The following is a 25138-nucleotide window of genomic DNA, read 5'->3' as shown; positions in this document are numbered from 1 at the left end:
TTTGTTTCTTTTGTCTGCAGGACAATAAAGTCAATGGTGTGACTTGCTGTACTCGGATGCTGGGCTGCACGTACCTGCATCCTTGGATCCTGCCCAAACCACATGTCAATTCCATTCCACTGACTGTACAAGATGAGTTGCTACTTCTAGGGAACAAAGCTCTCTGGGAACATCTTTCTTATGCAGAAGCTGTCTCAGCTGTGCGGCACCTACACGATCCACTAGCTGCTGCAAAGAAACTCTGCACTTTAGCCCAAAGCTATGGTTGCCAAGACAATGTTGGTGCAATGGTGGTATGTCTGAACATCAGTGAGGACAACTGCACATGTGAGATGCACAGCCTCACTCTGACAGGCCCTGGGGGATTTAGTTCTACCACCACCAAACCAGCAACACCTTCTTGTAGCAGTGGAATTGCTTCAGAGTTCAGCAGTGAACTGTCTGCCTCTGAGGTTAGCAGTGAGGTGGGCTCTACTGCATCAGATGAGCACAGTGCTGTTGGTCTTGATGGCAGTTTGCTATCACGACAAGAACGACGTTGCAGCCTACATCCGGTGCCACCCCCAAGCATCTTTCAGCGCCAACCTTCCAGTGCCACTTTCTCTAGTAACCAGTCTGACAATGGTCTAGATAGTGATGATGAGCAGCCTGTGGAAGGTGTGATGACAAATGGCAGTAAAGTAGAGGTAGAGGTGGACATCCACTGTTGTAAAGGAAAGGGTCTGGAATTAGAACATCCTGCTGCAGAGTACAGCTCTTCTACTCCAAGGCCAGAGGATGAGTCTGGTCTTGTACTCATCATTCGGAGGCAGAACAGTGTAAACAGCAACACTGTGCAGAGAGGGGTCAAGGAGAAGTGTGAACTCCAAAAATCCCTTTCCACATGTTGTCTTTATGGAAAGAAGCTTTCCAATGGCTCCATAGTGCCCTTGGAGGAGAGCCTCAACCTCATTGAAGTAGCAACAGAGGCACCCAAGAAGAAGACAGGCTATTTTGCTGCTCCATCCCAGATGGAGCCAGATGATCAATTTGTGGTCCCACCTGATCTGGAAGAGGAAGTAAAGGAACAAATGAAGCAACACCAGGAGGACGGAGCAGATCATGAGCTGAAAGAACATGCAGCACCCCTGCCAGAGGAGTTTGACACAGCTTTGTAAACTCTACAAATACCACTCCCACATTGTCTGTCCCAGGAAGCTCTGTTTCATAAGGGCTGTCTTGCCCTCTGAGGGAGCTGGGATCTGCAAGGAGTACAGGCACCTGCTGCTTCCTTAATGGAGTTGAGGAAGAATCAGGAAGGCCAGCGTCTGGGCTGTCCACTTAACCTCTGTAGGGTCTCAGTTGTTCTATGAGCACACAGATCAGCAGCTGAGCTCTGTGTTAGGGACTGTCTGGTAAGTCCTTGAACCCTGAGGTTCTGCCAGCTCTGCAGGAAAAGGGGCTGGTGTATGTGTGTCTGGAGTGAGGAGGCTGCTGAGGGAGAAATGGTCAGTGTTTAGAGTCCTGTGAATATTTCTGATGCAGTGTCCCACCCTCCTCCCCAGCACCTGACTTGGTTATTTCTTTAAAGAATACAGCCGGTTGCAATGAAGCTGACTTAAGAATGGTTTCCTACATTAATTGCAAGCACTTTTATTTATTGCACTTAAGCTGTCCTTTTCCCCTTCAGCCCAGCACTTTATTATTTAGGGTTAGGGAAGAAAGCACTCCACAGCAGGTATGCTGTGGCCTTTTCCCAGTGGATGTTCTTAGGGTAGTAGGGGTCTCAGGGTACCAGTGTTCTGATGAGCACTGATGTAGGGGAGAGTGAGGGTTATAGTGGGATCATTCTGTGCAGGATGAGAAAATACATAGCTGAGTGATAAGCAGGTGCCAACCAATGCATTTTATATGGAGCACAGGAATTATCAGCTCAGGACTGGTTGATTAAGGTAATGTGTAGATCTCGTGCTTCTAGCTGCAGAGCGCAGACCGACCTCAGCAGCAACCTGGCCACCTTCATCGTGGACGCTTCACAGCAGAGGCTTCCTGTATCCAGAAGACATGGGATAAAGCCAGGAGCTTGTGCTTGTCTCAGTGCTCCGTCAGAGGAGCCAAGCTGTAAACAGTGGTGGGCTGCTCTAAGACTGGCAGAAGCATCCAGTGCTCTTTTCCATCAACATAAACCTCTCCATTGTCAGCTACAGCATCTTTGCTTGCCTCTGAAAAACGGAGTCATATTTCAAATTCAGAGCAAACAGCATTTCATAGTATGTGCCAAATTTGGCCACAAATAAGGGGAAAGTGTACTTGTTCCTGCTTAGCTTTCAGCACAGAAGCAAAAACTAAACTTTTCATCTTATTAACATTTTTATCAGCTCTGAAAAAAATGTTTTAAACAGTCCCACTAATGATGAACTGGCTAGTCTGCACTCAGATGCCATGTGTTTCCATTAGGACTTTTGGTGCAGGGTGTAAGCTGGCTGCCTATGTTGTCATCTTGTATAAGGGTTGTGGAGACCACTGCCTCTGTAGTATGCAGATCTGTCTTCCTTTCTGACAAAGCTGGGTAGCACCTGTTCCTGTCATGTCAGTGGTGCAATAATCCTGACTGTAATGTGGGCTAGTGCCTTTTCTTCATTAATTATATTTAAGAAGAAAACTTAAAAGTTTCTTTTGAAGAGATCTGAGAGGCTTGTTTTGTCTGTTTTTGGATCAAATTTGGGCCTTGCTCAGAAGGAAATACTGTGCAGACTATTTGTGGAATTCTGTCAATATAGATATTTTGACAAAATCTAATGGAGTTTTAGTGAGATTTCAGAGCATCTTGAATTTCTTCTCACTAGGAGAAAAAGGTATTTTTATCATGCATGAGGAGCAACGTTTTAGGATATACTTTGTGCTAGTTGCAGTGTAATCACGAAACAACCCAACTTAAAGTTTAAACTCTCACAATTTTTGGTTGTTTAAACACCTATTTCATTTGGAACTGGAAGTTGAAGCTAATTCTTAAAATTACAGAAACAACAGCATTTGAGTCCTTTAGGCAGAGAAACAACTGCAGAAAAGATTCTTATGCTAAACCCCAAAACTCTTTCATGTTATCATCATGTAAGTATGCAGGAAAGGTTCATCCCAATGTATTTGGGATGCAACTTTTGATTCTGTCACTGGTGATAATTTTACCAAACATCTGTGACTAGCCTCACACTTTCTGTTGTCTGAAAGGGCTGTAGAACAGTCCCCCGTTCAGTATGGGACTGATGCAGAAACCTCATTTCTGAGTAAAACTGACAAACCCTGCACTCCAAGTGGCACATGTGAATGCAAATCAGGTCTCAAATTCTTGCACTGATTTGGAAAGTCCAGTGTGTCCTTGCCAGTCTGAACCAGTGGTATTGTGTGCAGAATTGCCACAAAGAGTTAGTAATGAATGGCTCTACCTAGCTCAGTGTTGAAGGACTAAGGAAAACACAGCTCTGCAATGGAGCATGCAGATTTCTGAGCTGCACCTCTTAAAAGTTAGTGGCAGAATGGAACAGCAGGAATTCCTACTTAGACTTCTCCAGTGCTGTTTCTGGTTTTGAAGCAGAAAGAGGGTTTAAATACAGCCAGCTCCTATTTTCTCTGGGTATGAACTGTCATGGAAGACATGGCTTGTTATCTTACACTCGAGGCAGAATCCACAGATTTCTCTGAAGCTGGTATTATGAACTCTGGGCAGCACAGGCTGAGTTGATTTTACCTGTTCCAAATAATCTTCCTCTATTTGACTAAGACAAGCACTGGTGTCCTCAAGCAGCTTCTGCATATTTTCCATGTGCTTCTTCTGAGGATTAAACTTCTCCTTTACCATTTCTGCCATGGCATTGTGATGCTTTTCCTCCAGTCATCCAAAATCTTTTTCATGCATTAAAAACAGTGCCTGTTCATCACAAAAAATGCTGCTTTTTCCTAGGCCAGTTTTGGGTGTCAGCAAAGACACTGGCATCATTTTTTCATGCAAATGTCTTGGATTTCCTAACACAAGATTGCAACTGCTGAGACATGTTTCAGGCTCACTGTTATCCAAAGAAATGGGTTTTTTTCTGACATTGGTCAGACAGTGATATGGCTGGGTTATCTTCATCTGTCTGGTGAGGACAACTCATAGAACAGTGCTTCCCTCCACTACCTTTAGTTTTCCTGCCTCCCTCTGTGTCTCCCCTACCTTATTTATTAACACTACCTTAGATTTCAAACTCCCAAGGAGCACTCCTGTAGGTGGAATAGGTTTGAGTGAGTCAACTGAATGACTCATAGCAGGGTGTATAGGAAGTGTCTTCCCAGTTACCCTGCTGTTCTCCAATCCCTTCCCTGAGACACTATGTGATCATCACATAATCACATCACTGAGAATGTCCCAGTCATTTGCAGACTTGCTGTTAGAGAGAGGTTCTCACCTTGAGGTCCTCAGGCTGTTTTGTCCCTGCTACGCAACGCAAGTCCTGCCACACTGCATGCAGCCACAGCCATGTGGGGCTGAGTTCATTGGTCCATCTCTTCAGTAATTCTGGATCTGCTGATAAGCATGTTTGCTGAGAAAGGTACTCTGGAGGCACTGCTCTGTCCTGTCCTGTCCTCTCCTCTCCTCTCCAGAAAGGTTTCTATAAAAGGAACCCATAAAGGTTATATTGAGTGGTGGGTAGCTGGGGCCCAGGTGTTAAGGTAAGAGATAGCCTCCAAGTTGCTCTCAGAACAAGAAACATGCCCAATGGAGACAGCATCACAGACTGTTCATACCAGACCAGAATCTTCAGTTAGACAGGAGGATAACATCCTGTTCCAAGAAAGAGGAAGTATTTCCCTCTCTTGGGGACAAGCTGCTGTGAAGTCTGAAATCTTTCCCATGGTACACAGGACCTTCAGCCACACCTAAGGCTTTGGACCTGTGGGGTTTCTGCACTCTTTCCAGATAGATGCTGGTGGCTTTTGCGTTACTTGCCAAAGGCCTTTCTTCAGGCAGATCACCTCTTTGGTCTCGTGCAATCATTGTCTGCTGTTCTATTGCTCTCTGAAGACTTAACTGTATTTTTCCTCTTTTTTCACACTTTAAAACGTTACCTTTTTTTAATGATTCATGTGACCTGGCGCATGTTAAATACTGCAGTGTACCAACTGTTTACTAAATAATCCTTTTTCATGCCTTTTTTTTTGTTGTTTTTTAAAAAGATATATTTTCTGTATCCCACTCTAGCATGCACCTATAACAATCCCTGTTTTTATTGTGTATGGGAGTTGGTTGTCTAATGAATGCATCCTCAGCACTATGTATTGCTTTGGAAAGGCAAATAATGTAAGACTATTGGAAAATACTAGTCCATTGATTCTTTATTCAGATGTATAGAAAAGTTCAGGAAGGAAGAGTATTTTTGCATTGAATTTTCAGCTGACTTAGCAATAAAGATTTTTACTTTTATCTAACAGCTTATTCTGATTCTGTTACTGTGCTGGAAGAAGTCTCTGCAATATCCCAGTCAAAGATAGCTGTTCCTAGCAGCAGCTGTGCTGCAGGTTATTCACTGAGCTCTATGTGCTACTTCACTCATCAGCCTTTCATATAAAAACTTCTTTCAGAACACTGTGAGGGTAGAATTAGGCTTACCAATTAAGCCAGATTTCTGTTTCCTGCTAGAGGAATTCTGCCCTATGAACTTGCTCTCTATAGTTCTAGAAGTAGTTGCAGCAAGGGGAAATACAGAAATGTTAACAGAAACAGGACCACAATGGACTGTCCATGTAAATCCCTGTGCTGAGACACTCGATACTAAAAAGCAAGAGAAATCAAACAAACCCCAAAGCACCTAGTGTGTTCCTATTTGGCATCTGTTTTACTTGAATGTCTCTAGTTCTGATAGTGTTCCATGGTTTTGGTAATTTTGAGGATTTAGTCACTGATGCCAGTGAAAGAAGAGCTATGTCCAAGGCAAAGCATGTTTCTGTTATGTTTAGTTTTTGTAATATGGACAGAACTCATTTGTGAGACTGTGGTGGTTCCATCACCATATGAACAATGCACATAATGGACACTGCTCTGAAGTGGCATTTCATTTTGGCGCATGAGTTGGTGATTCTAGTGCTACTTTTCCCAGTTAAATTTCCTATAAAAGTTTTGGTTTTTTTTTTTAAAAAAAGTATTTCTCCAACTTGTACATTGAAAATGTGTTTCGAAAACAATATACTTCTATATTCAATCACCCATTTGATCTCATGAAGTTTTTGTCTGATTTTTCCAATTCAGGGCATCTTTCTAAGCAAAACTCTTGTATATATGTTATATAAAAAGATCATTTCATATTTCAAATGTGCCCTCTCCAGGAGTTTAAAAAGTCACTGTACCACAAGTTAGACTGAGTTTACAAGGTTTTTCAGGATTTTTTCATGGCCTTATAAATGTCATGTTCACACTGGTCTGTTAATTCCAAGAGACCTACCAGGAAGCAATATTTATCTGTCACAACCATGGGCCTCGATCACTTGTTTTTAAGAGCTCTTTTCTCAGCAAAGTCATATGCCTTTTGTAAACACAGTTTCAGCTACAAAAAGCTGTTCATTGGCAGAAGCATGTAGTAGCAGTACTTGTAGCAAGGCCTCACTGGAGAAGTGGACACCTGAGAGTGGGATGGAAGGGCTGCCTGTGAAGGAGACAACCCATTGCATCAACTTTGAGCCACTAATAATTCAATAATGCAAATTCAAGTTAGGAATGGCCTGACTCTACCATATTTACATCTATGCCAACTTGGTGAGCGTTCTGTAGCATTAAGGCTGCACTGTCCAGAAGAAAGGAAAGCATACTACTTCATCTCAGTAAGGAGACTGGCAAAAATCAAGACCATTACTGGAGTAGAGGAATCATTTGGAAGTTCCTATAGGTGCACTGGCTTCTGTTTCTGTTCATGAACTGTCCTGTAATCTCTGACAGCTAGGCCTGCACTGAGCAGGTACGCCATAGCAGCCATGCAACCCAAGAGGCCAGCAGCAATCTCTGCCCCATGCAGGCTGCACCAGAAGCCCTGATAGCCTTTGCTTTGATAGAGCTGCTCTCTCTCTTTGCACACTGGTGAATTATAAACGCTCAGCAGAGAATGGAGGAAAAAGTACAGTGCAGGCACTGTGCCAACTGCAGTCACTATGTACAGGGCACATTCAATTAGCAGCCATGCTGGGAAGTGCCACGAGACCCGCAGAACGCCAACCAAAATAAGAACACAAGGGAAGACCAGGAGACACCCTCCCACGGCCATCGCTGCCCTTGCAGTGGGCAGCTTCAGTAGGTAGAAATGTTGGTCGAGCTGCTGGGCTCGCTCCCCATCCGCTCCGCTGAAGCCGCTGTAGGCCCCGCCGTACTGGTAGTAGTAGATGCCCCCCAGGGCGGGGAGGCCGGTGTATCCTCCCGCCGAGCCACAGGACACGGAGCTGCAGACCAGGATCAGGGCGGCGAGCAGGACCTCCACCACCTGGCAGCAGGCTGGAGGGGAAGCCGAGGTGAGTCTGCGGCCACAGAGCAGCACCCGAGAGGGAGCCGGGCCAGACGGCTGCGCTCCGCAGGACGGAGGGAGCGGCCCCCGCAGGCCGCGCTCACCCCGGCCCGTGTGCAGGTACAGGCAGCGGCGGCGCTCCGGCGACCCCGGCACAGCGCGGCTTCCCCGCGGCCCCTCTGCCTCTGGTCCGGGTAGGGCGCTAAGGAGAGATGAAGGCAGTGAAGCGTCCCCAGGCCCCTCGCCGCTGCTAGTCCGATCCGCTCAGCCCCGGCCCCGAGCCGGACCTATCGCGGCCGCCCGCCCGATCCCCGCCTTGATCGCCCGCTCCCCCCTCACCGCCCGCTGCCCTTAACCCCCGCTGCCCTCACCGCCCGCCCGCCCCGGCGCGTCCCCCACGGGCGGCACGGGGCCAGCCAAGCTCCGCCATGGCCCGGCGCGGCCCCGCTCCGCCGAGGCTGGGTACGGGGGGCCGGGCCGGGCCGCCCCGGGGTGCTGCCGGCGCGGTGAACTCCATCTCGTCCGCTCGCCTCAGCCCCGCCGGCGCTTCTCTAAAGTGGTGGAAGCTCCGGCCCGGCCAGGCCCTTCCCCGTCTGCAGGTGCGCGGTGTTCCGGCACCTGCGCACGGTTGACCAGCTGTTGGCGTGTGCCCGGTCCCCTTCGCTTCCACTGCGACACCCCGCAGCCCCTTGTGGCGATAACCTCTCGAGGTTCCCCCGCTGCCACAGAACATGCTTGTTAGTACCCACTGGAAACTAATACAAAACTTAGTTTTTAGTTACTAATATAACTAAATTTGACTAATTAAATTTTCACAATTGTACAAGTTCTACTTTTTCCTGTGCTGTGAGTTTTGGTGAGTGTTGTTTATTAAGCTTTCCTGCCACCTCGTGCCTCTGTAAACTTTGTCCATGCCTCTCTATTCCCTTATGCAACCCCACTCCCAGTCTCTGGGCCTGCCCTAACTCCCCTAAAGCCATCCTGTGAAGCATTGACTGCACCTCCATGCGGCACTCAAGACATAAGTGCACCAGCAGCTTACATCACAGCAAAACAGCTGTCTCTGTCTTGTCCTGGCAATGCACAGCATTTTGTTGCTTCTCCAACTGCCCCAGCACAGAGCCGGTGTTTCCAGATACAGTCACTAACACCTTGGAATCTGTTCTGCAGTGCAGACTCCAGTTCAGCCCTTGGCAGACCACTTTCAGGTAATTTTCTTTAGATACATTACCTTGTACTTAGCCATACACAACCAAATAGACCCTTTATGTGTTTTTTTTGCCAAAGGCCACTTCAGACTATATGATGGGACCCTTTTACTGACGATAATGTCCTGCTGCTTGTCTGTCCTCCCATCCTGGCAGACCTCTTAGCACAGCAGCCATCACCTGCCAGCAGAGGAGGTGACAAGTTACTCCTGCGGTTATTAGTAGTGGCTGGAGGGAAGTCAGGTGTCCAGGATCTCACCCATGCACAAGTGTCAGCAATTCTCAGGGCTGGTAAGGGCAGAGCTGATTCAGGAAAGGGAGAAAAGTAAACAGCAGGACAATTTGGAAATACAGAAAACTCCACATTCAGAGAAAATGCTTTTATTCAAGAGTTTGACCAAACACTGCCTGTAAAAGCTCTTTGCTTTTACAGGAAAAAAAAAAAAAAAAGTATTTTCATTACATTTAGGAAAACACATTAACACATTTTTGGGAAAACAGTTACACTGTAAGGTCTCAGACACAGTACCTGAATATGTGTCCTGAGAGGTCCAAATTTGTCTCTAAGATGCAGAAATACATTTTTTCCATCTGTAAGACCGGTGGCAACAGTAAGAGTGTTTCACCCTTCTTTCTCTACAGGAGAAACAGCAATAACCCTATAGACTTATATGGTGAAAAGCCTATTAACTGCCCCTCAGCACTGTGAGAAAACAGTCTCCTCAACACTTTACCTGATTCCAGAAAGGACTGGAGATCTGAAAATGCATCTTAAAATTTACTTAGGTTGAGGTAAGAGAGGAAGAAAAAGGAGCTATTGTTTCAATGCCCGGTTTAAATAGAGGGGACAGAAATTGTGTGCTAAGCTAGAAAATGGAGATTCCATAGGGAGCTTAGGACGACGACTCTGGAGATAATGAAGGTGCTCAGCAGTGAGACTGTTGCACACACCTTTCCATCTGAATATGTTGTATCACTCATGTTGATGTGTCAGAAAGCAGGCCTCCTTGCTGGATGGGTTTAAAAGTTCTAGCAACCCTTTGTGAACTTTTAGGGTCCTGCACAGTGCCATTTTCCTTAGTAGAGCTTTTAACTGACATGAAAGGGACATGAGGAACTAAGTCAAATAATCACGAGTCACAAGAAGGGGTGAAATAAGTGTTTCTTATGCAGAGTGCTGCAGCTGGTCATCCAACAAACTGAGATAAAGCTTTCTTTATATAAGAAATATTTTTTTTAAATACCAGTCAGCAGAATAGAAGCTGAGAATACCAGTATTAATCTTCACCACTGTTTTGCCTTCTCTTTGTAATTATTTATTATTATAATTTTTGGTTTCTTTGTTTCTGGCTACTTCTGGTAATCACTGCTATGCTAAGGGAGTGATGGGCCTGGTTTGGCTTGCCATGGACCAAGAGCTCGGACCTGGTTCAGTGCCCTCCCTGGGAACTTGGAGGGTAAAGTGGTAGGAGCAAGTCATGAACTGCCTCGTATTTCTCCAGTCTGAGGCAGCTGGGAGCTGGAGCACAATCACTGCTCTACACCACAACCAGATTTATTGACTGTCCCACATAAATAAATAATCACAGGGACAATGAGTGCAGCATGATGACGATAGAGCAGTAATGTAGAAAAGAACTGGAGGTTATTGTGAGTGACAAACTGAACTCAAGTCCACAATGTCATCCTATTGCGAAAAAACTAACATTCCTAGGGTGTATGAACAGGAATGTCGCATACAGGACGTGTGAAGAAATTCCTCTGCCCCCCACTTCAGCACTGACTTGGCCTCAGTCTTGAACACTGTGTTTCCAGAGGCAGGTGGATCAGCTGGAGGGGATTCAGAAGAAAGCAAAAGAAATCTCTAGAAATACAACCTATGAGAAAAAAATTGACCACAGACATCTCATTTGAAATAACAAGCATCTGTTAACAGCTTGCAAGCTTGTTAATAGAGAGGTGTCTAGACAACTTGCAAACTTGTAAAAATCTGCTGTCAAGAGCAGGTAAATATTTTGTTCACTCTATCTACTGTTGGCGTGGTCAGGAAACAGAGCTTAGCTTGACACAAAAGGGATGTATTTTAGGCACCCTCAATGTTTCTCAAACACACTCCGGGTCCACCATTTTATAAGGAGATGAGCAGTTGTTGCAGGAATAGATTAGTCAGCAGATGGTAGGTTTCCATCATTGGGGCTCCAATTCAGTCATGAGAAGGCTGGCCTGTCTTGTTCTTGTGAGAAGGAAGTGCTGATGCTGCCCACACCATCCACTTCAAGCTCTCAGTGTCATCGCATAAAGCCACCCCACCCCCATTGGCTGGTCACTGTCCCAGTGGCTCCAAGGCCGTTGGAGGACAGCTGCTGTGACATATCATGCAACAGCTCAAGTCTCTGAAGTCATAAGTCAAACACAGGATATGCCCTTACCTGGATAATATTTACCTGGATGTAAACAGACACAAGTCTGGACAAGATGTTTTCTTTCACTGTGCCTGTACTCAGGAATCAGTAACACTCACACTTTGTGGAACATTCCTCTCAGCATCTGTAACAGGAGTTACAAGTCTTTCATTGTGGCTGTTGGGCCTGTAGCTCACTGGTGCTTCTAACTCCCCATAAACCTGGAGAGCACTCTGTATCTCTCAATGTGCTGGCAATGGACTCAGTCCCCAGGCTGAGCAAGCAAAGGCTCCTGTACCTGCTGGACTCTGTCCCCTCCCAACAGTGCAGTGGTCGGTGGGAGTGCTGTCAGCTTGCTGCAGTGCATTTTCAGGTGCTGGCATTGTGGGAGGCACACAAGATGCCATAGTCGTGAAAGCATTTGGTTTTTACATTCCCTGGTTTTCTCGATGGAGGGAAATGGCAAAACAGTAGGAGATGGTGCTCATTAAGGTGTGTTAACACAGCTGTTTTCAATCTGCCCAGAGGGCTTGCAGAGGAGACTTCTACCAGGAGCCTAGGTAGGGTCACTGTCCCTGCTGTAAGGCCCTCCATTTGTGCACTGCAGGAGCCACCTTGTTCCCCTTCCAAAAGAAATACAGAGATCAGACAGCCCCTAGATACCAGTACTCCACTTTGCAAAGCCCAGCTCACACAGGTGGCAAGAGCATCCTACAAACCACTTGCAGTACACAGGGTGCTTTTCCAGAATAGGCATCTCAAGCTAGACTGTGCAATTTCACTGCATTTCAGATTTTTATTTCTGTGATCAAATCAAAATTGATCCTGAATACAGGCAGATAACTGTAGCTGCTGTAAATTTTTTAATCACCCTGTTACTGGCTTTGAGCCACTCATTTTGTACTGTGTCATCTTTCTGGCTCTTAAACACAGTGTTTGCACAGCTTTGGAGAGCATAGCTGGGCTTTTTTGGAGCTAATTTTTCTGCTCTGATTATGCAAAGATTATAAGAAAAGAAAAAAGATATTAGGATACACACAAAACCTGAACTGGCTGGTGCTGTACCAGTGTCTGAAAGAAGCAGATACAAATTGCTGGAAACAAAAGCAAAATATAAGGAGGTAACAAGTGAAGTGATTTGTTACCAATGCTGGTGGAATTTTATGCAGAGTACTAGTTAGGTGTCTGTCCCTGCAGCAGTGCACCCTGAATTGGCAAAAGTATTCTTGTGTATGATCTACCTGCAGCCTGACAGAGACAGGTTTGTCAGAGCAGCAATGCTGGAGTCTGTGCTCCCCTCACACAGCTGTTTGTCAGTCCTGCTTTGTGACTGCTGCTCAGTCTGGAAGCTGAAGTGCTTGGTCTTACTGGCTTCCCCTCTGCTCACAGAAATGGGACTCTGGGAGCCCTGGTACCATACAAAGTACCATAAAAAATGCTGAAGTTACCATTAGTTTCTCCTTCCAGTGGGAAGAGATAGTTATCAATTGCTCAAGCTATACAAAAAAGAGGGAGCTGAAGAGGTATGTAGCAGGTATGGGACAGAGAAGCAAACTACAGAGGGTGAAGGCAAATCAGTGGGGTGGGGCGCTAGTGAGGAGCATAGGGCCTGACAGTCCAGAGAAACAGCAGCCTTGCTGGCAGAAATGCATCCTGCAGGGTATTGCTGCCTCTTTCACCGTAGAAGGATGATTCATATTCCTTTTGTTATAAATGCATATCATATTATTGGCTTTTTGCAAGTATTATAATGAATATTATATGTATAAGATTAGAAAATTTAGCTGTAATAATATGGTCTTCTTTATTTCTGTTATTAATGAAACTTAGAAATAGTGGTATAATACATAGACGTTAAGCTATGACATAGCATTAAAACAAAAACTATTTTTGTTTGTGTAACCCAAAGACTGAAAAAGATAGCTGGAGACTCTTTTTTTTCTTTTGTAAACTATCTTATCCAGATGAAGACAGCAGTGACCAGAACTCTGGGGGTGGAATTTATTGCATTTCTGGTATCAGGGAATGTAAATCTTGATGGCGCCAAGAGGATTGATTTATTGGGAAGGGGGCAAGAGAAAACTAAACAGAAGAACACCAAAGATCCTAAGAAGGATGTATGAATATGTATGAGAATTTATGGATATGTAGTAGGATTCTGTTTTCAAGGGACAATCCTTTGTCAGTAGGTGTGCTCTCTTGGCTGAATGCAGAGACACCCGGCCGTATCTGTATACTTTATTTTTTTCTCCTAATTGTCTTTTTTATTCAACTTTTAAATTCTATAAAAATTATGTGAACCTCATTTTTCACAATATAAAAAATTCATATTTCTAGAATATGAAGTGCTGAGTTGTGTGTTCATGCTTTGGTCCTGGGAGGCCCTGTGTACAACAGTGGGTGAGAGGATAGGGGCTGCATACCCCATGTGAAAGCTTCTGGAGGAGGACTAGAGTAATGAAGCAAGAGAAGGGAATTGTAATAGCAGGAGAAACCCTCTGATACCATTGTACACTTCTTTCCTCAGCCTGCTTCTCACCAGGTTCTCAGCCTTATGTAACTGAGCCTCCTATGTCTCCAGAGCCACATTTCCCACCCCCACCTTGGCAACAGGTCTCCACCGTGGCCTCCCCTGAACCCCACTGCTGTGTGCACTATGACGGGTAGAGCTCCAGTTGCGTCAGATTGGGGTTGTTGCTAGGCAGAACATACAGCATCGTCCTTGAAGCCTCCCAGTGCCATGTTTAACCCTGCCAGGGCTGCAGCATGGCAAGAGATGGGGCCAGCTGGGGAAGTGAGAAAATAACCTGTAGGTGCTTGGAGGGGGCCTGCATAAACTTCCAAAGGTTACTCATGTCAGGTTTCAGTCAGAAGGAGAGAGAAACAGTGCAGTCCTCAGCAGAAAATAGTCCAAACAGCTTCAATACAAGATGTTTCTCTGTGAAAGAGTTTTGAAATGGTTATTTTTTTGCTATTCCTTATCCAAAGGCCTTGGGCCTGGTTGCAGTGAGAAGTCTGCTCTCCAGTCTAGGGCTAAGGATCCTGACTAGACCTGCTGTCTGCACTCCAACCTGCCTTCCAACCTGTCTCCAGCCTTGAATCCTTGGCCCCCACTGTGGCCTCAGGAGTGATCATTGCAGTATTGGGGTTAACAGCAGGTCATGGCTCCCCAGCAGTATCAGCCCAGCCACAGCACTGAGGGAAGGGGTCACTTCTTGCACGTGGGGAGGTGCAGCCTTACTCATGATTGTGTAGTGAGCATGGGTTGAATACAAGGTCCTTTCTCCTCCAACTCAGGTGCAGGTATAAACAGGTAAAATTCATAGTGACCAATGGCCTCTGCAGTGAAGGCATCAGCAGTCTGTTTGCTCAAAGGCTGGCAAGTCCCTCTTGTCACTGAGCAGCTCTTCAGTCTCTGGCTATTTGCTGCAATGACAATAAGGGAAGACTTGGAGCAGCCCTTGGAAGGCAGGAAGAGTGCCTATGCCTCTCATTTATCTTACCCATGCAGGAATTAAGAGGCAGGAAGCCATAGGCTCACATCACTTAGCAAAAAAGGGCCTTCTGGGAATGGTGTCATCTGTGGTTTGCAGTACCAGCAAAGAAGGAAGAATCGCATAATTTCTACTGGCTGCCAGAATTATGAGTTTACTTGGGTCTTGCAGCAACCAAAAAAAAAAAAAAAGGGGGGGGGGAGGGAAGAAAAAAAAGGAAGGAAAAAACCACCTCCAAACCAATGACAAATTGAGCTTACTTTAATCTTTCAGGTCCTGGTGCCTCCAAAACACTGGCTAGGGAAGTGCTTTCCTCTCTTTAGTTTATTGAGGAAGGTGCCTTCCAGTTGTAATGAAGCCACAAACTGGTGTTTGTCAGATAGTGCATTGAGATCCCAGAAACTCTTTACAGTCCATCAGTCCACTCTCAGTGAATTACAAGGTGCTATATTACAAGGTGAAATACCTGGACTCTGCAGATTTGCCCCCAGCAAATCTGGGGTCAAATTTTTGCAGACTGAGGAAAGTGCTGGTAGCAAAGGATGGCAGCCCCGGCACTCCAGGAACCCAAGCCGTGTCCTTTGGCTGCCCCCAGAAAGAGTTAATGCACAGCCATATTCCAGGTGTTTGAAGTGACTATGGTTGCAAAGGGGAGGAGAGGTCATTTTTGGGTGGGGAGAGCAGCCCTCTCTGTGAGCCAATGGCTAAATGATACAGTCTCAACGCCCAGTTTTGGGGATTATTTCACGGGCAAAAATTCACAGGACCTTCCTCTCAAGGGGACTTGTCCTGGATGAAAACTAGGGACTGGACCCCCAAGCTTGTTGGTGTCTCCCTGTCTGTGCTGTAGAAGGTAAAGTGCTATGCTCTGGTGCCTTGCTTCTTTCAGGTGGGTAGTGGGGAGTTCTTCCCAGGCTGCCTACATTGAAGGTATCTATTGTGCCTGTCTACAGCTCCTGTTTTCAGAAGAACCATGTAGCAGGGTGATATAAGGGCTCTGCTAGGATGGACTGTGTATTTGGGACACAACCCAGCTGTTGAACTGAGATACATGGTTCATTTCTAGGCTCCATTTTTTGTGCAGCCCAGCTGTATATTTCTTCAGCTATATATTTCTTTTCTTCTTTTGGAAAGGAAACCCAGAACGTTTCAGCAGAAAAGCTGACGTCTTGCCTTGTGACCCTGTTAGATCAGCCTGGGTTGCTGTAAATGGCCTAATAAGGCACTGCTGGTAGAGTAACTGCAGCAGCATGAGGCATCTCTAGGTGCAAACTTCACTGAAACAGTGAGAAGTTTGTTCAGATGGCAAATCCTGCCTGAACCAGGCAACACTACAGCCCTTCTAGCTCAGTCTCTGTGGCAAGGAAGGGGAAGCTGTGTTGTATCTACAAGTGTAGAGCTATGTTTGGGGCTATTTTCCATCAGGAAAGGGGCACTGTCCACAAAATTTCTATTCAGTGGAGCTGAGAAATAGGACAGAATAGAAAGCATAAGCAGTTTGTGACAGGATTACGAGGTAGTGTGCCAGTATCAGCAGGAACAGACTTTGTGTCTCAGGAGGTCTGCCTCTTCTGTGTCCTATCCCTAAACTGCAGGTGGAAAGCCCTGAGTCATCAGCAGTTTGTAATTTAGACTTTTCCTGCCTGGTCTAGCTCATGTTTTGGGTATACCATGCTGGGATGTATAAGTCACTTTTTTGTCCATTTTTGGGTCTTGAAGGCAGCTGTTCCTCTGCTGTGCCTTGCTTGTTACTCAGTTTCAGGTTGAACTACAGGCCCTTTGCTTGGGGCAGTGCTGCCTCCTGGATTTCCCTCTAGGCCATACCAGTCTTGCTCCATTTCCTAAGCATTGCCTTTTGCTTTAGGCTCTCTGGGCTAGGCTGTTCTCTGTTGACAGAAGCAAGTGTCTAACCTCTATCCTGCCACTGCCCAGTGAATTCTGATAACACTAAAGAAGAACTTCCTTTTTGGCATCTGTTATTTTAGTTTCTGTGCTGCATTTCTGCCTGTAGACTGGAGAAACATTCTGAATATGGACACACATAGTGGGCTGGCCCTTGTGTTTGCAGGTTGAGGTGTGCAAGTTGATAGCTGGGGGGAGAAAGTGGGTGACCTGGTTCTTCTGTCAGTGGAATATTGAATCTGCAGTCAAGCAGTGACTACAACATGCTGCTAATTCTTGGCTGCTGGCTTTAGCAGGGCTTTCTCCTTCTCAGCACAGGAGGTCCATGGTAGGCAATGGTGCAACTAACACAGAGAAGTGCCTTAATCTTTCCTACTGTATTGCTCTCTCACTTAGGCATGGGGTTTCACTACATCCTGGCACCAAGTACAGCCCTACTTGCTGCTGCTGCTTCTTTCTCCATAGGCAGTAGGTAGTGTCTACAGCTTTCAGAAATTTTACTTATGGGCTGCATCCCCAAATGGACAGATTCCTTGTTTCACATGTGTTAACTAAGCCCAGGAAATTCACTTTGCACTGACAGCTCTCAGGATGGACTCATACCTGATCCAAGTGAATGGCCATGGAGATCATGCCCCTATGCGAGATGTTCATCTGAAGAACACTGGGAACACCATATCCCCAGGGAAGGTGAAGGGTCGGAAGCCAAGATGGGCTGTCAGGGCTTCTGAAATGTCAAAGAAGACTTTCAATCCTGTCCGAGCCATTGTAGACAGCATGAAGGTGGAACCCAACCCAAAGAAAGCCATGATCTCCTTGTCCTTAGGTGAGCATAGTCCCATGGCTGAAGCCTTCAGGTGTTTGGGTCAACTGTGTGGCTGACAGATTGCAGGGCTCTGAAGCACAAAGTTTGTATGAGCACCAAGGGATAGGTCAGACAACCTGTCACAGATCAGTGACAACTTTACTATTTTTTCAATTTTTGAAAAGGAGACCCAACAGTCTTTGGAAACCTTCCCACAAATGATGAGGTCACACGGGCTGTGAAGGAGGTTTTGGACTCAGGACAGTACAATGGTTATGCTCCATCTGTTGGTAAGTTGACAAAGCTCATCCTGTGAGAGCTGGATGAAGTCATATGCCAGCTGCTACCCCACAGCAGGTATATGGAGCCCACAGACATCTTTCCATTAGCACCCTACAGCTGTTCTCACCAGTAGTCACATGAACACACAAGTGTATGTATCTCCCTGACACACCTATGTGCTCTTTCCTGTGTGGGTTGTTTGAGGCCCAGAGCTCCTGCAGAAGCTGTTCGCTACCTCAGCCATTGAGGCAGACAGGGTATCAAGAACCCAGAAGGGTTTGGCACTGTGTGTCCATGGGTTATAGCCAAGCTCCTTTCTGGTCTGCCTTGACTAGGATTCCCCTTGGGCTCCCTGACTTCACTGACACTGTGAGCCTTGTTTGCAGTTAGTGCCAAAAGCGTGCACAGAGCACAGATCATGCCTGTATTGCAGGACCCTCCGTCTTATGATAGGGAGGGCTGCCCCAGTGCCATCACTAAACAATGAAAGCCGTGTCATCACACTTGGATTCCTTCTGGCTCAGAAAACTCCCTGGCTACCTTCCATTCTGTCCCTGTCAGTTCTGTCCCTGGAATACGCTGGGGCCAGAGTCTGCCTCCCCACCCAAGGTTCGTCCCTGCTCTTGGCCATCCTGGCCCAGCCTTGAGGCTGCATAGTGCTTTGCCTGAGGCAGGACAGTCTCTGCCACCCTGGGACACCACCAAATGGGCTTTCCCCAGCTAGGCAGCAGCTGTGAGCCTTGTACTGGTAAGAAGAAAGAAACAGTACTGGTAACAAGAAGGAAAGAACCTGTGAAAACCTCCCTTCCATGTCTGACTCCTCTTTCCTCAGGCTACCAGTCCTGCCGGGAAGCTGTGGCTGCATACTACAACTGCCCGGAGGCACCACTGAAGGCCCAGGTACTCGTGCCCAGCCAAGGCACTGCCACTGCATTGCAGACAGGATGCTGCTGCCTGCAGACCATGGGGCATAGGGGCCAGTTCTCCGTCCCTGCCCAGTTACAGGACTAAAAGTTACCCAAATCACTTTGTCCCAAGGTGGCCTCCTGCTGCTCTCATCCCTTCCCTGAGCCACTCACCTCCACCTTCCCCAGGAGGAGATTGTGCTTTACACCAGCTGAAGTTTCCCTGCTTTCAGTCAGGCCCTGGCACTGTCTTTTTGGATGAGAGGCTCTACCTGGCAGAGCTGAGCCTGGATGTTATGTCATTCCTGTGTGTCTGGAGTACTTCAGAGTGGCTATGCTTCCCACTGACCTCTCTGTGCTCTTTGCAGGATGTCATCTTAACAAGTGGCTGCAGCCAGGCCATAGAGCTTGCCTTGGCAGTGCTGGCCAACCCAGGCCAGAACATCCTGGTGCCACGGCCTGGCTTCTCCCTCTACAAGACTCTGGCATTGTCTATGGGGATAGAGGTCAAACTCTATAACCTCTTGGTAAGTGGTAGCAAGTCTGGAAGGGGCAGCCCTGAAAATTTCTCCTCTCAGAAATACCCCGATCCTGCCTGGGAAGTGGGCAAAGGTGACATGAGTAACCCTTGATGCCATGGCACACCTGACCTTGTGTGGCAAGTCCAGTTCCTCAGTTTTTACTTCCACTTTTCCTCACTTCACTAGCCAGAGAAGGCCTGGGAAATTGATTTGGAGCACTTGGAGTCTTTGGTGGATGAGAAAACAGCTTGCCTCATTGTGAACAACCCATCGAACCCTTGTGGCTCTGTGTTCAGCAAGAGCCACCTCCAGGAGATCCTGGCAGGTGAGCCTGCCTGTGTATTTCTGGGGCCTGGGGCATGGTTGCAGTCTAGTGTCTGTCCCCATTGCTCATGTCTCAGTCACTGCAGCACCATGGCCCAGGGCTTTACTTCTGACTGGCTTCGCCTCAGGAATGAGGGCTTGCTCAGTGTGGACGTGCTGTCTTATCTAGGCAAGAACATACAGAACATGTCTTTCTCAAAAGCTCTGTGTGACTTGGACTGTTCATTTCTCCCCTCTGGCTCTGCACAGGGAGTGTTCACAGGAGACTTGTGCTTCCTGAGCCTTGTCCTGACAGGGAGGGTTGTGCTGCCAGTCCCCACCAATTGGAGCAGAACTAGGCACAGTCAGGGCAGCAATCCCCAGTGGTCAGGCTCTCCAAATCAGCGGTCTCTAGGAGGAAGATGGGGACCCTGTGTCCTGAGACAGAGCTTCCCTCAGAGCTCTGCCAGGCCCTGCAGCAGCGGGCAAGTCTGTTCCCATGGAGGGTGCAGGTGTCCAGGCTGAATGTCCTCTCTTCCACAGTGGCATCAAGACAGTGTGTGCCAATCCTGGCTGATGAGATCTATGGAGACATGGTGAGTGTCAGTTGCAGTCCTTTGCACTCCCAATGCTGCCTGTCCTTTTTGATGCACCTAATCCTTGGCCATGGCAGCCAGGTCTCTAGAGGTGAGGGACAGCTCCACTCTCCTGTGCCTGGGTCCATGCCTGGAGCTCCCAGTCCTTTGGTGCACAGTCCTAGGGGAACCTTTCATGTCCAGTTCTTCCTCTTCCCAAACAGCTTGCTTTTTTGTGTGTGTGCACTTACCATGTTCATATTTCGAAGCTGTGAGTTTTCACCATTGATTTCCTATCGCTTCCTTGCGTCCCTTCTTGTTAAGCCTCATGCTCACACCCAGTTCTCACAGTAAGAGGCTGGGACAGCCCTAACAGAGTCTCCGGTCATAGGTATTTGCTGACTGCAAGTATGAACCCATTGCAACTCTTAGCACCAATGTGCCAATCTTGTCGTGTGGTGGCTTGGCAAAGCGATGGCTAGTCCCCGGCTGGCGGATGGGCTGGATCCTAATTCATGACAGGAGAGACATCTTTGGTAATGAGGTGAGAACTGCTGTGTTTCTGTCACAGCATAAGACTTGCATGGTCTTCAGTATGTGAATCACCAGGTCTTTAACTGATACAGGCAGGTACTGCTTTTTGCTCTCACGTGGGTGTCACCCAAATGTGCTTACCTGCTTTTCTGCTGCTCTTTCATGTCCCTTCCTTACTCCATCTGCTCCCACACATGGCCTTCTACCCACATCTACACTGTAACTCACTCCATGTCTCTGCTCATTAATATATGCCTTGTCCTCTTTCTGTTCTTCTAACTTCCCAAATAGCTCCAGTGTGCACTGAAAGTATTGCATGGCTTATCGGGCTTGTGGAGTCCATGTGTGGTGTCTATATGCTCTTACATGGTTTCTCTTAAAAGTAAGAACAAAGCACCTTGCAGTGCTGCCAGTACTTTATCTGGCTATTTTTCAGCTGTGTTACAAGGACAACCATCTACTGCAGTGACCTTTCCACCTAGAAGGCTCTCTGCAGAGGAAGAGGGAGAAGAGAGGACCAAATGAGTGAGCAGAAAAGCTAATGTTGATTGTCCTTACCTGGCTTTGAAAGTGTGGATTGTGGGCACAAGCCTAAGGGAAATGCAAAGTTTTATTTTGGAACAGTTCTGGCTTTATTTGTATTATAAATGTTCCAGCCTGGTTTGAGTCAGATTGGGAAGCTCCAAAGGTTGTCTGTGTTGGCATTTCAACCTGCAATGGAGGAACAGGGAATGACTCTGTAAATAGTCTGCTAAACCTGGCAAATAGTCAAACAAATGTTCTTTAGTACTCTGTATGCTCACTGAAGAGAAGGGTGTGAACAGCTGTAGAAATACAGGAAGTGAGCCTTGGAGCTGTTCCTTTCCTTTAGAAAAGCATCATCTAAGCAGCAAGTATGATGTTTTCTCAGATCAGGGATGGCCTTCTAAGACTGAGTCAAAGGATCCTAGGACCCTGTACAATTGTCCAAGGAGCACTGGAGCATATCTTGAACCGAACACCACCTGAGTTCTACCACAACACCCTTAGCATCCTCAAGGTAAACAGGCTGTTACAGATCAAGGTCTGTTCACAGATTGTTTGGAGGGAGTCCTTTCTAGTTCATCATTCTTCCTCTCCCTCCCCGCACTTGGAGGTGCAGTTTTGTATGTGATTAGGGTGACCCAAGAAATCAAATTCCAGCAGGAGACATTGTAAGCGGCAGAAATACTGACTGTGATAAGTTTCAGGCAGCCTAGCACTGCAGCTGGAGCTGCTGACCCAGGGGGTGGAGTTTGGTACTGACTCGCTGAGCTCAGCTCTGTAGCACCTGCTGTACTCAAGGCCATGATCTCCCATGCTGTTTGCATTTGTTGTCCCTTTATTTGCCGTAGGCAAACCTGTTCATAGTCCCAGTCCAGTGTTTGGCTTTCAATCACCAAGCTGCTTCCTGGAATTTCTCATGTTTTGAAATTTCTCCGTTTTTGCTTTTCAGTCTAATGCTGACCTTTGTTATGCTGCCTTATCAGCTATCCCTGGCCTTCAGCCTGTCAGGCCTGCTGGAGCCATGTACCTGATGGTAAGTGAGGATTGCCAACACTCACACTAGGTCTGGTTGCCAGAGCTAGTCAGTCTTTCAGATTGGTACTTGCCACCAGGTCTCCATTACTGTGCATTTTCATATTGCCCTGTGTGGTAAATGCATCACTTGCATTTTTGCATTCTAATGTGACCCTTGGTCACATCAGAAGTGCAGGATATGCTGTTCACTGCTCACAGAGCAGAGGCCAGCACACTTAACCCACTTGCTCCTGCACAGAGCTCCATGACTTGTACTTTTCAAGACAAGGCTGTTTTACCTGGATATGAAGCCGGCTGGCAACTGGAAGCCTCTGTAAAATAAGGCAGATTATCATACCTCCTGTAGAAGATGTAGCCTTCTTCATACTAGCATGTCTGTCTTCTGCCTGTGGTGTTGCCTCTTCTTCTGCCTTTTCCCATGCCTGTTTCTTTTAAAGTTTATAATATGCTGAAATTTCCTTTTTCATCTCATCAAGCTCAGTTGAGACAATTATGACACTTTAATACTTGTTGTTAAAATATTTTATTTTATTTTTTTCCATCTCATAATGTCTTCAGTTTTTCATTCACTCTTAAAATGTGGACTCAGAACTGGACAATACTGCAGTATCTGTCTCACTTATTTCTACAGAAAAATCCTTATCACTTGACCCTGTTTCAAATTTTACCCAGTGCTACACAGCTAATTTTGCGTATGTTTTTTATGTAGAGGCACAGCTCTAAGATTCTTTGACGCTTAATGTATTTCTACAGTAGCTGACCGTCTATTTCAAATTAAATCATGTGTTTATTTTTGTTTTCTACTAGCTCTTTCAGAACTTCTGTATGCAAATTATCTTTCAAATTATCTGTTTAAGAATACTTTCATGAAATGATTAAAATCTTCTTTGGTTATAAAGGTCAGTCTGGATGGGGCCCTGAACAAGCTGATCCAATGGGTGGCAGCCCTGCCCATGGTGGAGACATTGGAAATAAATGAGCTTCAAGGTCCCTTCCAATCCAAACCATTCTAGGATTCTATAAACAAATGGCCAGAATAGCACTGTTTTTGTGTGAGAGATGGACAGCTGCCTTCTTTCCAAATACAGAAATTAAATATTTACTGAAGATTTTACCATTTTCATGTCATTTTACCACTTATATCATCCTACAAGGATTTATTTTGTTCATGATATTCTAGACCTTACTATATTTCTTTTTATTTTAAACCAAAGCATTATGGTTTTTTCTTGCATGACAGGATTATTAATGCATCTTGAGTTCTCTACCAAGCTCTGTCTCAATGTCTTATTTATTCCTTTTCACTTCTAATTGGTTACTGTGTCTTTTCTATGAGGTGTTTCTTTACTGAACTAGCGTTTAACTGAAATTCCATCTTTAGGTAATTAATGAAAGCTTTTTCAGAAGCCTGGTTTTCGTTTATATGTTTCTGTCTTGCATCCCAGGCAGCCCAAATCATGAGCAAAAATTGAGGGCAGACAGGTGCACTTGACTAGGAAGTTGTTGGGCCATGCGTGTAAACAAGGACACTATAGACCGTTTTGGTGCCCTTGATTGCCATGTTACATCCCTTTGATGCAGGTTGAGATTGAGATGGAGCATTTCCCGGAGTTTGAAAATGATGTGGAGTTCACTGAGCGACTCATCTCGGAGCAGTCTGTGTTCTGCTTGCCAGCCACGGTGAGCCTAACACTGAGATCCCCAAGCAGCTGCGAGGCCAAAGCGTGGTGGAAGAAGCGGTAGGGGTTTGCATCCCTGAGCTCTGAGGACAGGCTGGGAGTTGCTGGGAGTATGCAAGTGTCCATGGCCGATAGTAGTGTGTAGGAGCTGCCTGCCAGCTCCTCGTTCTGTGTGTGGCAGTGTGGCTCACTAACAGCCCTCAGTCAGGCTTCCAGGATCTTCCCAACTCCATACTCCCCAATACTCTTGAGTATTTCTCAAGATCGCAGAGCTGTATTCCTGAACTCCATATACCCCCACTCCTCCTTGCTGAAGGTGCTCCCTCAGAGGAGTGCTGCCACCTATGTTCCTTTCCTCAGTCTGTTTCCAGTCCCCCACCCCTGCAGACATAAGGAAGTCTGAGAACACCTGTGCCTTGCTTTCACTTCCAACACTGGATATGGACAGGGCCTTAAATATTCTCCAGCCCTCTCCTCCGCTAACTCCTTTCACCCCACTCCTTGCACAATCTAGTCTGCACAGTTCACACAAAGTCCTCTGACCTGTCTCCCTCACAGCATCATGTCAACACAGATGGAGATGGGAGATTTGCTTGGAACAGGAAAAACAGTCTAAGGGAGCAAGAACCAAACTGTGCTGTTCCACATTGACCGTATTCATGTGCTGATGCAGCTCATGGTGCCAAGGCAGGGCTCTAAAACTGGCACTATCCCAGGTGATCTGCCAGCTTCATCTTTTCTCTTTTCAGTGCTTTGAGTACCCAAACTTCTTCCGCGTAGTGATCACCGTGCCTGAGGAGATGATCTTGGAGGCCTGCAGTCGCATTCAGGAGTTCTGCGAGATGCACTACCAGGGTGCTGAGGGGGGCCAGGATCTGGAGTGTGACAAGTAGCTACAGGTGGTCCCCTGCCTCTATCAGGCTTGACCTTGTATGAGGCAGCAGCCAGGCAGGCAAGGCTGCTTCCAGCCAGCAACACCTCTCCTTGCCTGTAAGCAGCCGCTCTCCTGCTGCTTCACTTTTTGTGCTCCACAGATTCCTCAGCATTATGGAAAGAAGACACTTCTCTCTCCTCCTCCACCAGAGCTTGCACATCCTCTTGCTTCCAGTCCCTCATCTCTCTGTAGACTCAGCATCTGTGCCCTGTCTTGGTTTGTGCTACCTGTGAACCAGCTGCAGGCAGGGACAGAAGGTTATTCCTGGGTTGGGCCCTCTGGCAAAGGCCCTGTTGGCCTGTGGCTCCTGTGCTGGCCACACTTCCCCCTGGAGACAGGAGAAGGTTGCTGTCTTGGAGGATAAAAATACCCACCTCTCACTTCCCTATGTTATCTTAGGAGACCAGAGCTCTTTATACTGAGCCCTTTGTGTGATAAAGGGAGTAAGTTATTGTAACTTTTTTTATTAATAAAAATTCTGACATGGCAATCCTGCACTGTCCTACTGTTGGGCTTGGTCATTGTGTGGGTCACC

General features: G+C 46.6%; 3 protein-coding genes across 5 annotated transcripts in view; 2 read left to right on the top strand and 1 right to left on the bottom strand.

The window, feature by feature from the left end:
* PHLPP2 (PH domain and leucine rich repeat protein phosphatase 2) overlaps positions 1 to 6215 on the top strand; it is a 35019-nt gene extending 28804 nt beyond the window's left edge. For both annotated transcript variants that reach the window (XM_088062101.1, XM_088062102.1), the window contains one exon: positions 21 to 6215. In XM_088062101.1, coding sequence (XP_087918227.1) covers positions 21 to 1157 — 1137 coding nt within the window. In that variant the 3' untranslated portion in view covers positions 1158 to 6215. The remainder of the gene's footprint in view (positions 1 to 20) is intronic.
* Positions 6216 to 6371: 156 nt separating this feature from the next.
* MARVELD3 (MARVEL domain containing 3) lies at positions 6372 to 8506 on the bottom strand. Its single transcript, XM_088062423.1, has 4 exons — positions 8501 to 8506; positions 8118 to 8218; positions 7604 to 7701; positions 6372 to 7489 (listed from the first exon to the last, which is right to left on the bottom strand). The coding sequence occupies exons 1-4, from the start codon at positions 8504 to 8506 to the stop codon at positions 6888 to 6890; spliced, it is 807 nt and encodes a 268-aa protein (XP_087918549.1). The 3' UTR covers positions 6372 to 6887.
* Positions 8507 to 15327: 6821 nt separating this feature from the next.
* TAT (tyrosine aminotransferase) lies at positions 15328 to 25093 on the top strand. 2 transcript variants are annotated; one of them, XM_014260549.2, is made up of 13 exons: positions 15328 to 15456; positions 17089 to 17331; positions 17496 to 17600; positions 18425 to 18492; positions 18866 to 19024; positions 19205 to 19343; positions 19865 to 19917; positions 20288 to 20440; positions 21341 to 21469; positions 21905 to 21988; positions 23572 to 23670; positions 24419 to 24568; positions 24704 to 25093. In XM_014260549.2, the coding sequence occupies exons 2-12, from the start codon at positions 17097 to 17099 to the stop codon at positions 24560 to 24562; spliced, it is 1368 nt and encodes a 455-aa protein (XP_014116024.1). In that variant the 5' UTR covers positions 15328 to 15456; positions 17089 to 17096; the 3' UTR covers positions 24563 to 24568; positions 24704 to 25093. The 2 variants fall into 2 exon arrangements, with proteins under 2 accessions (XP_014116024.1, XP_014116023.1); XM_014260548.2 differs by having other exon boundaries at positions 24419 to 25093.
* Positions 25094 to 25138: the final 45 nt, after the last annotated feature.

This window comes from Pseudopodoces humilis, chromosome 14, assembly GCF_049639895.1.
Source record: "Pseudopodoces humilis isolate 2021_Gansu_Grassland_sample_001 chromosome 14, ASM4963989v1, whole genome shotgun sequence".
Classification (NCBI taxonomy): Eukaryota; Metazoa; Chordata; class Aves; order Passeriformes; family Paridae; genus Pseudopodoces; species Pseudopodoces humilis.
This window is presented reverse-complemented; position numbering and strand designations above follow the sequence as displayed.

Excerpts from the sequence above, each read along its gene's own strand:
- MARVELD3 (XM_088062423.1), bottom strand. Across the intron at positions 7,702-8,117 it reads AGCTGGTCAACCGTGCGCAG|CGCCCTACCCGGACCAGAGG; the intron begins GTGCCGGAACAC and ends ATCTCTCCTTAG. Across the intron at positions 7,490-7,603 it reads GTACCTGCACACGGGCCGGG|CCTGCTGCCAGGTGGTGGAG; the intron begins GTGAGCGCGGCC and ends CTTCCCCTCCAG.
- TAT (XM_014260549.2), top strand. The coding sequence starts at position 17,097 with ATGGACTCATACCTGATCCAAGTGAATGGCCATGGAGATCATGCCCCT. Across the intron at positions 17,332-17,495 it reads CATGATCTCCTTGTCCTTAG|GAGACCCAACAGTCTTTGGA; the intron begins GTGAGCATAGTC and ends ATTTTTGAAAAG. Across the intron at positions 17,601-18,424 it reads TGGTTATGCTCCATCTGTTG|GCTACCAGTCCTGCCGGGAA; the intron begins GTAAGTTGACAA and ends CTCTTTCCTCAG.